This window comes from Ruditapes philippinarum, unplaced genomic scaffold (genome assembly GCF_026571515.1).
Source record: "Ruditapes philippinarum isolate M1 unplaced genomic scaffold, ASM2657151v2 ctg770_1_1_1_1, whole genome shotgun sequence".
NCBI classification, from domain to species: domain Eukaryota; kingdom Metazoa; phylum Mollusca; class Bivalvia; order Venerida; family Veneridae; genus Ruditapes; species Ruditapes philippinarum.
In genome coordinates this window covers 82,455-95,935 of record NW_026859620.1, presented here as the reverse complement: position 1 = coordinate 95,935, position 13,481 = coordinate 82,455, and the positions used below count along the sequence as shown (strand labels likewise).

The 13,481-nt window shown below is 33.1% G+C and overlaps 1 protein-coding gene across 2 annotated transcripts; it reads left to right on the top strand.

Annotated features, from left to right (window-relative positions):
* The first annotated feature begins 1,215 nt into the window (after positions 1–1,215).
* LOC132757251 (CCA tRNA nucleotidyltransferase 1, mitochondrial-like) lies at positions 1,216–13,258 on the top strand. Of its 2 annotated transcripts, XM_060748470.1 has the most exons (9): positions 1,264–1,354; positions 3,622–3,647; positions 6,265–6,741; positions 7,312–7,441; positions 9,086–9,212; positions 9,690–9,775; positions 10,318–10,425; positions 11,925–12,037; positions 12,780–13,258. In XM_060748470.1, exons 3-9 carry the CDS (start codon positions 6,280–6,282, stop codon positions 13,179–13,181), a joined length of 1,428 nt encoding a protein of 475 aa, XP_060604453.1. In that variant the 5' UTR covers positions 1,264–1,354; positions 3,622–3,647; positions 6,265–6,279; the 3' UTR covers positions 13,182–13,258. The 2 variants fall into 2 exon arrangements, with proteins under 2 accessions (XP_060604452.1, XP_060604453.1); XM_060748469.1 differs by lacking the exon at positions 3,622–3,647 and having other exon boundaries at positions 1,216–1,354.
* The last annotated feature ends 223 nt before the right edge of the window (positions 13,259–13,481 follow it).

Below are 13,481 nucleotides of genomic sequence, written 5' to 3'. Positions count from 1 at the left end.
ACAACCTTTTTCACGTGAGGAAGACGTCCATATAGCCTATGGAACGTCTGTGTTTTATTAAGTGCAGTTTATAAATTCTATGTATAAAACACATTTTTCCGGCGCCTAACGTCCCCTTCTAATTGGTCCGATTTCGTTGCAGAATAGCTCAAGAAATTTAAATTTGGAGGCTCTTGTTTACAGCAATATCCAGCACAAGGTGCAGACCCATGAAACAACGCCTCTAGATGTTAGCATGTCATAGACATTGCACAGAGCGGCAGTTTGTTTCGTTAGCACATAAACTATTAATTTTCGTGAAAGTAACATCCAGGGTAATTCGTTAGCTACGTCGTATTGGTCCAATTCCAATGTAGTTTGGGTAATGCAGTAGCTTACATGCTTTGAAAGGCATATAGGGCAAATCAGATGTACAATCTACGTATTTTCTGCACAGACACACCATATCCCCATCGTCGGATACCCACGGCCGAACCATTATCATTCTTCATTGCATGTTATGTGACATGTTTATCAATCGTGGGTATCCGACGATGCATATCCCGGACATTGGCCCGATTTCGTTGAGGTATGGCTCATGCAACAGCTTTAGGGGAACCATTTACGGCAATAAAAGATATACAGCGCTTTCAATATTAAGAAACATGGACTCCGTCACGTTTCCATTCATTGGTCCGACTTCGATGTGGTTTGACTCACGCAATATAGCCCACGTACACTATTCCATTTTCAAACAGATAGGGCAATCAATATAGGATATTGAATGAGTGTATTTAGATTTAATTTATTGAACGAGTTGAATAAAAGCATATTTTAAGCTCGCCAAAGGCTGGCATAATATAATTATTTCAGTTAATTAATTCAGTACTTAACAAGCAAATTCGTTGAATTTATATCCCCCGCTGAGTAGTGGTTATTACTTACACAACAACTGGAGACATAATTAAGGCTTTATTTATGTAAATTTATCATGGCATGCAAATTTCCTTTTCGTATTGATGATTCCAATATTTAAGTCTTGTGAGTTGATAACGATTATATCTATATGCATACTAATTACATAACTAAATCAAGGGCCATAACTCTGTGTTGAAGAGTCTGAGCAGCACAAGTAACGTGCACATCTCTTGGTATTGATGGTTCTCATGGTTGTGTGCGTTATTTAAGAAATCCGCCTGAAAGAAATATAAAGTAATAAAGTATTAATTCCAGCAATCAAATTATCGGGATATGTATTTCCTTAGATATTAGGGCCGCAAAGAGACCGATTAGACGACAACAATAATTATTCTTTGTCAAATTTATTCGTTAAAATCTTAGAAACTGACGCAAACCGATGCAAACGGCTTGAAAGGTACAAATACTTTGTAAACAACTGATTTTAACTATTTATGACATGTGTCCCATTATAAATGTTGTGTTTTTTATTGCGTTGGATGCTTTATCACATCAATGATCTGAAAGTTCTTATTTTGAAATTGTTATTAAAATGTAATCAGTTTTCGCGATGCGAGAAATTGTTCAAATTCAAAATCGAAAATGAAATTTACATTGCACAGCGTATAGGCAAGTTTTCGGTATTTTTAGAAGCATGATCCATATCCTTTTCTCTTGATTCTGCATTTTTATCATGAGGTTGAATGATTGCTCAAAATCAAATTAGTTTCAAATTACTGAACATGAACAGATGAAAGGTTACAGTTTATAAGAAATTAGATATAAGAAGGGTTTACACATTTTAAAACAATGGTAGATTTATCACCTTTGTGTTTTTCCTACAGGTTAGTTTACATGAAAGATTTTGAGGAAACTGTATTAATTATCAATTGTACTACTTGTGTTGAAAATAATGCTTCTGTGGTGAAGAATTTCTCAGCGTTTTCTCAGTGATTTATATTTTAGGTAGGCAATCTAAGTCAAACTCAAAGGCAATCATGATCCTTGTACTATTAATGTAATTATAAAGTCTACATGGCATAAAGTAACGAAACTCTTGAGAAGTTTCCAGAACTTTGATTATTTGTATTGATTCTATGATGAAAATTTATAAAGAATGAATTAGAGCTTGTTTGTAATGTCTTGAAACTACATATAATTAGGTTGCTGTGGATTTATTAGCCTTTATTGAGAGATGATTAATTTAAGATGTCCTTAAGAATTTAGAAAATAAACTTTTGGATGAATAAAACCTTTATTGCAGTACATGTATGATGACATAAATCAGAAATAAACAATGTCAAGCCTCTCTCTCTCTCTCTTTCTGTTTTAAGGGAACAGAACATACATGTAATGATGTACATTGTACCTTTAGGATGTTGTTTTCTCTATAACAGGGAATCTCAGGCAATTTGTGCTGCACATGCATAAAATACACGGATTGACAGTTTCCGAACTAGCAGACAACAGGCTTTTCTTATCAGTAGAATTGCGAGTAAAGATAACCGATTGTGTACCTCACTGTATAAAACATATGTAGAATGGTCTGACTTGTGGTAGGTTAACTGTATATTTAAATACCTTTAGTGTCAAATGATGTGTAAAAATATATACTGAGACGAAGCTATAATCACAAGCTTTTCATTGGTGTAATAAATTTTAAAATCGAACATTAAATCGCCCCAAACTAGTGGTTTAAAAACGGCTAAATTTGCATTGTTTTGCATTAGAGATATCGATTTTACTTGAAGCTAAGGGAAACAACTCTTGTTTTTCACTCGATATACCTCAGTTATTTACGTAGTTCATATAGAGACTGTCAATAGGTGTATTTTATCAACTACTGTAGCAGCAAAATTCATAATTTTTGGCTCTCAACATGTAAAAATATTATTGTAAAATTGTCAAAAAAGCTACCATAAAAGATATTAAAAGCATTAGATCCCAAGGTTTTCTCATCACATTGCAAAGGATATCTATGCCAGTCCCAAGCTTTAAATCAGAAGTGCAAGTTGTGCACCAGTGTCCTGAACCATGTGATATGCAATAAAGTATTTTTAACATTTACAGGGTTCATACAGTCTTAAAAAGTGCTTAAATTTGAGTCCCTTTCTTAAAAAGTGCTTGAAAATGTAAAAAAGTGCTTAAAAGTCCTTGAATTTGCTTACTGTCTTGAAAAGTGCTTAAAAAGTGCTTAAATTTGCTGGAAATATGCTTGAAAATGATTGAATGACACAGTGTCAATAAAAATCAACAGTAAAAAAAATCGAAAGAATGATTTAATTAAGGATCAAAATCAATGAAATGTTTGCTCAACATAGCAGTAAGTCAGGACAAATTGTAGTTGTTTTGAACTAATCTGTATTTGATGCGCCCTTTGTTGTTGTTCTATAAAATCCTTAAAATTATTGCCAGAAAATGTGCATTCAACATAAAATGGCAAATAAACTATACTTCTTACATTGAAGATTGTATTGATATATGTGTAACAAATGTGCTTGAAAAATGGGACAACGTGCTTAAATAGTGCTTAAAAAGTCCTTGAATTTTGGGATTGGATGTCTGTATGAACCCTGAATTTTACTTTAAAGGCATTATGTTGACATACATTTTTACTACTTTTAATAATTTGTTTGAACTTGTCTGTAAGTTATCTTTACTAAAATAAAGCGTTTTACTTTGCAGATTATTGTTATTTTGTCTTCAGTAAGGTAGGATTGCTTATAAACTTGTGCTGTTCTTATGAGCTTAATTATTCAAATAATTATGTGGCTATCCTACTCACCCAGGTGTCAGTATTGGTGTGACAGTTTGGTTAAAGTTGTGTACAACTCCATATCTCATCAACCATGCAAGTCTTTGAGATCAAAGTTAAGAGGTTACTCTTAAAGGTCCATTACTCTATTATAGAATTTGACTATTATGGCCCTTTATGAACAAGTTTTGCATGTAACATTAATCTTGAAAATTACTGGAAGTATTCAAATGAATTTCAGTACATGTATGTCTGTGGATCATAATAAGAGGTCAACTTACAAGGTCCATAACTCTCACAAGGATTTTTCTGAAACATAGAACATAGAAAATTCTTGATAAACTTTCTGCATGCAACAACAATCTTCTGAATTTTTGAAAGTTTAATTTCACTTGAAACTTAATACATCACATTGTACATGTACATAATTATATCTTTGGGATTACAATTGGCAGTCTATGTCCCAGGCCCTTTATAACTCTTACAAGAATTTTGACTAAATTATGGTTCTTGGTTAAAGTTTTGTTTGTAACATCAGTCCCCAAAATTACTCATGGTATTCATTTGGATCTATTTGTATATCTTCTTGACTATAGTCACTATAATTAAAGACCCGTTATGACTTTGGTATGGTCATGGATTCTAAAATGAATGAAATATGGCCATATATTTGAACATAAAAAAAATCTGGGTATAAACCACCCAAGACTCATAAATTATGTGCTATATTTTAGATAAAATCTGCTTCACAAGCTATAAGAATAGCTCAGCACACTGATTAACTGAGGCTGTTCCTGTTATTGTTTTGTTAGTTTGCTTTTTTGTTTGTATGTTTTGTGTCGCCTTGAAAAAAGCGACATATAGGGGTTACTTTTGTCGGGGGCATCAGTGTCGGCGGCCCCTTAAGCTTGTCCCGAGCATAAGTCAGTCGGATTGACTTCAAACTTGGTATGCATGCTTCTTATGATGACCCCAAGTGTAGTGCACAAGAACCGGTACTTAATTTTTGAGTTATTGCCCTTTGTTAATTTTCATACTTTATTTTTGTCTGGGCCATTTCTCCTAATGTATAAAAGCTATGGACTTGAAACTTCATAGGATGATAGATCTCATTAAGAAGAAGTGCAGTGCATAAGAACCAGTACTCTGCACTTCTTATTTTTTGAGTTATTGCCCTTTGTTAATTTTTCATACTTTATTATTGTCTTGGCCATTTCTCCTAATGTATAAAAGGTATGGACTTGAAACTTCATAGGATGATAGATCTCATTAAGAAAATTGCAGTGTACAAGAACTGGTACTCTGCACTTCTTATTTTTGAGTTATTACCCTTTTATTAATTTTCATACTTTATTTTCTCATAAATTATAAAAGCTATGGACTTGAAACTTCATAGGATGATAGAGCTTATTGGTAAGAAGTGCAGTGCACAGAAACTGCTGCTCTGCACTTCTTATTTTTTGAGTTATTGCCCTTTGTTAATTTTCATATTTCATTTTTGTCCTGGCCATTTCTCCTAAACTATATTGTTCACAAGGCGACACATCCGATTCGCGGAGTTCTAGTTTTGTCTTAGTTCTTGCCTGGTTTTTGATTGCAGTTTGACAGGCTAACTGATCCAGCATTGAAATTTAAATAGTAATTATATTATATTTATTTGTTGCCCTTTCATAGCTTTGTAACTTTGTTGACATGAATGCTAACATTAAATTTAATAAGTTTCATTTCTTCTCTATGTTTTCTTTCTTAAATATAAGAATTAAACTTTTTTTTTTAAATCACTGATTGCATCATTGTATATAACAAAATGAATGAATGAACTAAAAGTGAACAGTTGTTGGTAGCTAGTTGTTGGAATATGTGAAGTTAATTTCCTTTTGGATCAGTTCTAGCTACTAACACATGGTGGTTTGCCATGTAACAGTGATTTTCCTGCTTGTATAACACTTCGATAAAAAGCCTCTTCCCAATTAAAATTTTCTTTAAAATCATGGAGTTTTCCCAAAAGTCTGAACTTAAACCTGCTTTTCTTACTTCCCAAATTAGCAATTTTAGTAATATTTTTTCCGAAAACAAGAGGCTTAGGCCTCTCCCTAAAGTGAGAAAAATCACTGATTTATAAACATTTTTTCAAATAATCACTTGTATTAATTTACTGTTTAGCTTTAGTATACATCTCAAGACCTTTTTTACGGTTGTGGAAGGGGTCCTTCCTTTAAATTTTGTGGAAAAAAATAACATTAGTATTTTTTTCAAATTTATTTTTAAGGGGAATGAAAAACTTTATTTAAAATGAATTTTTGTTGAAAATTGCATAATTTTAAGGAATTTTCCTGCTAGGAAGCCACTCTTGAAGAACCTAATAAAGAAGGTAAAAAGCTGTATTTAATGGATATCTCTGAAAACAATTGTTTTCTTTTAAAAGTTTGAAATAATACACAAAAGTCTTTACTGGTTTTTAAACAACATGGGATTTCTGTGAGCATGAATCTTGCTTAAAGACACCTGACCAGCATTTTTCCCTGCAAAAAAAATAAATAACTGAAATATATATATTTTATGTTTTTTTTTAGGTTGTATGAGAACAAATGTTTAGACCGTTGGCCCGAAGATTTTTACAGAAATCCATCTGGCCAGCATGCTGCTCATGTAACAGATTGAACAAGAATATTATCATCATCTTTGGCAGTCCGCCAAGTTTCACAAAAACATCACACAGATATATATCATTAAATTCGCAAAGAATAAGATTTCCTAAAATGACGGGAGGGAAACTAAACACTGTAAAAATGGACTCTCAAGATTTTAAAGCACTCTTCACCCCAGAATTAAACCAGCTCATTGCATTGTTTGAGAAGAATAATTATGAGCTGCGTATTGCTGGCGGCGCTGTACGGGACCTGTTGATGGAGAAGAAGTTGCATGATGTTGATTTTGCGACAACTGCCACACCAGTACAGATGAAAGAAATGTTTGAACTTGCTGGGATTAGAATGATCAATGCTAAAGGAGAAAGCCATGGTACAATCACTTGTAGAATTAATGACAAGGTGAGAGACAAAAATCTTCTAATCCTAATATCAGAAATTATTTATTTATATCAAAGAAAATGAATATTTTATTATTAAAGATAAGTCTTTAAAAATTATTTAAATATACTCAGTCTCTACTGATATTTATTGATATACTCAGTTTCTACTGATATTTATTTTAAGTACAAAATGGAAAAATTACCGGTAAGATAATAAGACTCAACTAAAGCTGATATGTTGTTAAAATACAAGTACAATATATTGTATATGACAATAACATGGGTATACTACAAGTACATTATATTATACATGTATATGACAATACCCTGGTCATATTAAAAAGGGGCGGGGAGAACTAGCAGAGATCTGATGGTGTGCATCAGACAGTGGCAGTGCATCGTCCCTCCTATCAACATCTAGGTCTCCTGAACCACACCCACACTTGAATCAACATAAAATCCTGTATTCTTTAGTCATTGTTTACAAATATTTGTAACCCACCCATTCATCCGGAATGGGATTCTCTTTCTCCAACCCCAATACATACATTGTACTGTTTCCATAAAACATGTTTGATTGTAATTACAGGAAAATTTTGAGGTAACCACACTAAGAATTGATGTACGAACTGATGGTCGACATGCAGAAGTTGAGTTTACAAAAGATTGGCAGCTGGATGCCAACAGACGAGATCTTACCATTAACGCAATGTTTCTAGGTACAGTACAATCTCTGAATAATAACAGAGACAAAGATTTTGGTTGTTGTTTGAGAGGTGTTGGTGTAAAGAGGTTAAATTTATTGTGAAGAATTATTAAGGGGAGAATTTACGTGCATACTGTTGCTGAAAAAAAGGTTAATTGCTTTAAAGTGGCACAAGAAAACATGCATTACCTTAAACTTGTAGATTACATGTATATTTTTAGCTCGACTATTCGATAAGAATAAGTAGAGCTATTGTAGTCACCCGAGCGTCGGCGTCGGCGTAACCACTTATGTTAAAGTTTTTGTAATAGTTCAAATATTTTCAAAGTCCATTGACATATGGCTTTGAAACTTGGCACACTTGTTCACCATCATGACCCCAACCTGTAGACAGGAGGAGGTAACTGTATCAAGCATTTTGACAGAATTATGCCCCTTTTTCGACTTAGAATTTACGTTAAAGTTTTTGTAATAGTTCAAATATTTTCAAAGTCCATTGACATATGGCTTTGAAACTTTGCACACTTGTTCACCATCATGACCCCAACCTGTAGACAGGAGGAGGTAACTGTATCAAGCATTTTGACAGAATTATGCCCCTTTTTCGACTTAGAATTTACGTTAAAGTTTTTGTAATAGTTCAAATATTTTCAAAGTCCATTGACATATGGCTTTGAAACTTGGCACACTTGTTCACCATCATGACCCCAACCTGTAGACAGGAGGAGGTAACTGTATCAAGCATTTTGACAGAATTATGCCCCTTTTTCGACTTAGAATTTACGTTAAAGTTTTTGTAATAGTTCAAATATTTTCAAAGTCCATTGACATATGGCTTTGAAACTTTGAACACTTGTTCACCATCATGACCCCAACCTGTAAACAGGAGGAGGTAACTGTATCAAGCATTTTGACAGAATTATGCTCCTTTTTCGACTTAGAATTTACGTTAAAGTTTTTGTAATAGTTCAAATATTTTCAAAGTCCATTGACATATGGCTTTGAAACTTTGCACACTTGTTCACCATCATTACCCCAACCTGTAGACAGGAGGAGGTAATTGTATCAAGCATTTTTTCTTACTATCAAGCACTAAGAATAGTCGAGCATTGCTGTCCTACCGACAGCTCTTGTTTATATATATTGAATCTGTCGCTGTGTTGTGTAGACATTGTATTTCTTCCAAAGATTTAAGCTTTAGCAATGCTTAGTTGCGAGTGCCTGAAACCATGTAAAAAAAAGGCACCAGAACTTCCCATAGGCCTGTAACAAGTTTTTATCCTCTACCAGGATATATAGTCAGTAAATCATTACACTCACATTGATACATGCTACCCTATATTCTTGTTCATATCAAAAAAAAATAGGTTCATGAAAGTCATGAAAGTGCCTCTTCCGTGTATATTAAGATTTGTTTTCAGACACATTTCATTCAATCATACACATATGTTTGCAAATCTTAATCTAGATAATCAAGTCATTGATGAGTAACCAGTATTCAAATAGTAACACATATGTTTCAGTGTCAAAAATATTCTAAAAATCATGTTTGAGTGTCAAAAATATCCCAGAAATCATGTTTTAATATCAAAAAAATTCTGGAAATCATGTATCAATGTCAAAAATATTCAGAAATCATGTTTTTTTTTCTCTTTAGGTTTTGATGGGACAGTTTATGACTATTTCAATGGTATAGAAGATGTTAAGAATCGTAGAGTGAGGTTTGTTGGTAATCCAGAGGATAGAATTCAGGAGGATTTTCTAAGGATCCTCAGATACTTCAGGTAACCATAGAGATCAAGATAATCTTAATTAGGTCAATGACAATATTAGGTTAATTTAAATGCGTCATATATTTGGGTCAAAGTAAGAAATTTTCAAGGGTAAAAAAAACTTGCTTGTTCTTTCAATCTATTTGAGACATCGTAGATTGTAATTTTAGGTCATTTCATAATTTCAACATGGACTTTTTACTGAATTATAGCCCTTTCTTAACTTCAAAGAAAAAGTTCAGTATCTTTATTGGTCAGTTTTCAAGTCCCATAACTGGCATGTATGTGAAAGAAAAATGTGTATAATAAATGTTTTCTAATTCCAAGCTTTGTTTAGTTGAGCATGTTGTCCTCTTTACATCCCTTGTTTTGATGTTATAAAAATCTGCTAATCTGTTAAATGTTTACAATTCATTGTTGGTAAGATTTGTATCAATAATTGCTTGTTAGTGATTGTTTACTCATTAATACTAATTGGGTCATTTTCAGGTTCTATGGGAGGATAGCAAAGTCTCCAAATGAACATGATGATGCAACACTGAAGGCAATAAAGGAAAATGCGGAGGGTTTATCAGGTATTTTATTTGTCAGAATTTTTTTATTTTATCCCCCCCCCCCGAGTTAAATTTTTACACTTTTGCTTATACAGCCTTTATTTTTATATTGATGTTTTTCATTTTTAAAATGGACATGTCTAGGAAGATCCTCTTCCTTGAGGTTTAGTAAGGAGTCATTTGGGTCATGGTCAACATCACCAATACAAAAAAAAATAGATTTTTACAGGTGACAGGTGTTACCTTTATCTATTTACAGAAGTATTATATTTGGTAGGAACATAACTTTTCACCTTTTTGAGTTAGGGGTCAGTTGGGTCAAGGTCACCAGTTCTAAAAATAGATTTTTACACTTTCGCTTATACAGCCTTTATCTATTGACTGATGTTTTTGCATGTATTCTTACTGTTGAGGTTCCTATCCAAAGTTTGATGGAAAAGTGTTGAGATGATGCGATTGATACATATAAAGAATACTGTTTAAATTTTTGGAAAATAAACTGTGTTCAGTAGCTACAAAGTGCCACTATTCTATGAAGTAAAGCCTTTACCTACTATTTTCAGGGATATCTGGAGAAAGGATTTGGATGGAGATGAAGAAAATTGTTGTGGGAAATTTTGCAGGCAGTATTGTTAAATGTATGGTGGAAACGGGTATTGTTAAATATTTAGGTAAGTAAGTTGTCATTAAAATCAAAGCTTGTAAGTTTTGGCCTCATGCTTTGAGGTCCCAAAATTTGTGTCATTTGCTGCTCACCTTGAACACCTCAATTTAACATCCCAAAAAATAAATAAAAAAATAAGCTTAGATATTTAGCATGAAACATCTTCTAAGGGGTGTCTACCAAGTCTGTTCAAATAAAATCTCTGGGGTCAAAAATGGTCCCCGCTCCAGGGGTCTTTGCTTTTTCTTATGTGTATAGTAAAAACAAAAAAAAAATTCAATTATACTATAATTATTTAGCTTAGATATTCGGTATGAAATATTGTCTGGTGGACCTCCTCAAAAATTGTTCAAATTATAGTCCTTGGGTTGAAATTGCCCCACCCAAGGGAGCATAGATTTTTCTTATATGTATAATTAAAAAAAAAATTCTCTAAATTTACAAGAGCTAAAGCTTAGTTTCCATAGCAACCAGTGATTTCAAGGCAGCCATAGACTTTTCATAGCAAACTGTTAATTTTCACAGGAACCAGTGGCTTCCATAGGAAACTTTCCATACCAACATTGAATTTCATGGTAGGCACTGACTTCCAAGGAAACCATTTATTTTGTATGGGAACCTGTGGCATCTCATTGAACTGTTGTTTTCCCTTAGCAATAGCAACCAGTAAACTGTAATGTTTTTACACATGCACTATTTCAGATACAAATATGAACTTTAAGATATCAGTTTAAGATTTTGATTTTATATTTGTTTTTGTTTATAGTTTATAGTTTTACATGTTCCTTGTCATCAAACGTTTCTATATTCAGGTGAGTGATATTAAGGTCATCATTGCCCTCTTGTTCATATCTTTTCCATTTTAATTGCCCCGGCATTGTGTACACCGGTCTTACTGACCTGTGTGAAACCACTCTAAGCATGATGGGAACGCACTACTTTTCACATGTCGGCTTGAACACAGAAGTGATAGAACAAAACGCAAATGGGGCCAGTTGAAAAATTAAACTTTTTCCATACCCTGTTGGCGAAATAGCCCTTACATCATTTTTACCCAAAACATGCATCAAATACACCTTCTGACAATCCTTTAGTGGTTTTTCTAACCCAGTTTCGTTCAACACACATGATGGTATTTCGTTGGTTGTTAGTTTAAAACTGAAAGTGAAAGTAGTTTGGAATATTTGAATGAATAGTAACACAGTCGAACTATCAATTGCACTTGCAATATCAAACTCCGGAAAACAACCTTGGAAGCAATAAACGATTTTAATCACTTGGAAAGATATATTGTGTTTTATAAAATAAAATTGTCATCCCTACGCGGACTTCTTTATGTCGGAGTCATTTTTACCCTCATTTGGGGTGAGTAATGCGCCGTAAGACACGGGTCGATATTTGAGAGACCGGTGTGTATACAATGATTGCCCCGGTTGATCTATGTAAGATTTTCAACATCAGTGGAGTTCCTTTAAAATATATATACATGTAACTTGCTTATTTTAGGACTCCCTGAAGATGCTAATTTTGAGGAGTTTGAGAAGATATGTGACCGGACAGAAGACTTGAACCCACAACCAATGACAAGAATAGCTGCACTTCTTGAAAACTCAGATCAGGTACTTTATTATCATTATTTACAGCCTTCTTTATTGTTCTCAGCCCTTGCATAAATTCTCTCAGATGTAGGAGAATATAAAATCTATGTCATACCTTATACCTAGCATACATGCCACTGTATGTCAACTAACAGACTGTCCCGGCATAATGTAGAGCCGCAGAATTTGGTTATGGAAGATGACATTATATTTTGATATTTTGATTAACGGTGGTACTACCTGCTAAGCATAAAATATACCTAATGCTTAGCATAAACAATGGCACTAAAGCTAAATGAAATTTGATAAAGTCACATAAAAAAATCGAGTAATGTTTTAAAGATAAATTTATAATTTACATATTCATGTGTAAGAAAATACATCTAGTCTTTTTGTGGAAAACTATAATATCCAGAGCTTAAAATTTTAACATGAAGCATTGCCTCGTAGACCTTTTCAAAATTTTTATGAATCATGCACACAGGGTCAATAAAGGTTCTACCATGAGTAATTTAGTATTGTAAGAATAGTTAAGATTAAACATTTTTCAGTGAAGTGTCATGAATGGGTCTTTTCCCTAATCAAAAGAATAATTTTGATTTTGAACAAATTTTCATACAGGGTATATTGCCCCATCCTCGCTGTGATTTCAGGTGAGATATCTAAGGCCACAATGACTCTCTTGTTTTCTTCTGTTTATTGGGTATACTAATATGTTATTCTTTGATTTTGTTAATAACACATTTTTATAACAATTCTCCAGGTGTACCAAGTGAACAAGAGGCTTAAAGTGTCTAATGAAGAACTTAAGACCTGTTTATTTATTGTAATGTATCGCGACCAAGAAGAAGGGGATGACCTTATTCAATACTATAAACATTTAATCACAAGGCTGTCTGGCAAGGAAAAATATGTTGTAAGGAGAGTCATAGAGTTGTTCAAATATAAAGGTCTTCATGAAATGATTACAGAAATATCAGAATGGACACCACCTAAATTTCCTCTCACAGGACAGGATCTTTTAGACAAGGAGATTAAACGCGGACCAGTATTTGCAAAGACCCTTGAGGCTTTAAGGACTGTTTGGATCGATAGTGACTTTAAGTTGACGAGAGAAGAACTGGTCGAGAAAATCGACGAGATGGTGGCTCATGTTCGGACTTGAATAAGTTGTCTGATTTGTTGTATTTTGAATGTTATCTAATCGTGTAAAAAAAGCAATTAAATGTTTCGTAATTATTATACTATTGTTTTGAATAAATTACCAAATTTAAACATGGATTTTAAAGTATATGTAGTTATATTTTATTTATCATGAAACTGATACAAGTTTAAGAATACAGTGTTTATGAACTCTCTTGAATGTCCAATTTTAAATCTGTTTTTCAAATAAGCTAAAATCAAAACTTGTTCAAATAAGGTAAAACCAAAGAAAAAATATACATTTTGAAGATACAGTATGATA

Excerpts from the sequence above, each read along its gene's own strand:
- LOC132757251 (XM_060748469.1), top strand. The coding sequence starts at position 6,280 with ATGTTTAGACCGTTGGCCCGAAGATTTTTACAGAAATCCATCTGGCCA. Across the intron at positions 7,442-9,085 it reads CATTAACGCAATGTTTCTAG|GTTTTGATGGGACAGTTTAT; the intron begins GTACAGTACAAT and ends TTTTCTCTTTAG. Across the intron at positions 12,038-12,779 it reads TTCTTGAAAACTCAGATCAG|GTGTACCAAGTGAACAAGAG; the intron begins GTACTTTATTAT and ends ACAATTCTCCAG.